Below are 715 nucleotides of genomic sequence, written 5' to 3' on the forward strand. Positions count from 1 at the left end.
CCTACATGAAATTACCTAAGGGTCTTTTGTGTTGTTTCATTGTAGATGCTATTAACATTCTAACGGAGATGAAAGAGAAGGATGTTCCTATCTCAGACAGAACAGTTGCATCTTTTTTCCGCATCCTTAATGCCGCTGCCATGCGAGGTGAAGTCGAAACAGTGAATCGATTACACGAGACCATTGTGAACCTGCATTTGGCAGAAACTGCTGTCCTTCATTCCCCTCTGATTACAGTTCACCTTGAAAAGTAAGCTACGTCTGGGCTTCGCATGAAACAAGTCATTAGGTGTTTATTTGTGTTCTCTGACCTGTATGTGCCCTACACGGTTGCACTTCCATCAGGGGAAGTGCTCGTGCACGTAAACACGTGCTCAGGCACGCGCATACAGTACTGAAGTGATCCAGGCACAGTAAGGAACAAATCGGTTTTCTGAAGTTGGAGAAGTCTGTTTCCATCAATTACACGTGCCATCGTGGTGTCTGGGAACGACAGCTGTGTTTTGGGGACACGTCACAGCCCAAGTGGCTGTATTTTGGAATATGCTTATGAATCAGTCGGTTCTAAAGTCTCTTTGACAAGATACATGCAGAGCACTTGTGGTTTAGTAGCACTTTTTTTCCCATACCAGCATTATTTTGCTGTGCTGTCCAGTCTCAGGTGAGTCGAAGGGTGGTTTTTGAACAGTGAAATACTCTTAATTCCCATAATTCT

At 44.2% G+C, this 715-nt stretch overlaps 1 protein-coding gene across 1 annotated transcript in view; it reads left to right on the forward strand.

The window, feature by feature from the left end:
* The window catches only part of LRPPRC (leucine-rich pentatricopeptide repeat containing), a 29,669-nt gene extending 29,415 nt beyond the window's left edge, over positions 1-254 (forward strand). Inside the window, exon 22 of the mRNA XM_010142056.1 lies at positions 46-254. Within this exon, the coding sequence (XP_010140358.1) occupies positions 46-254 (209 nt within the window). The remainder of the gene's footprint in view (positions 1-45) is intronic.
* Positions 255-715: the final 461 nt, after the last annotated feature.

Source organism: Buceros rhinoceros, unplaced genomic scaffold, assembly GCF_000710305.1.
Source record: "Buceros rhinoceros silvestris isolate BGI_N320 unplaced genomic scaffold, ASM71030v1 scaffold23638, whole genome shotgun sequence".
Lineage (NCBI taxonomy): Eukaryota > Metazoa > Chordata > Aves > Bucerotiformes > Bucerotidae > Buceros > Buceros rhinoceros.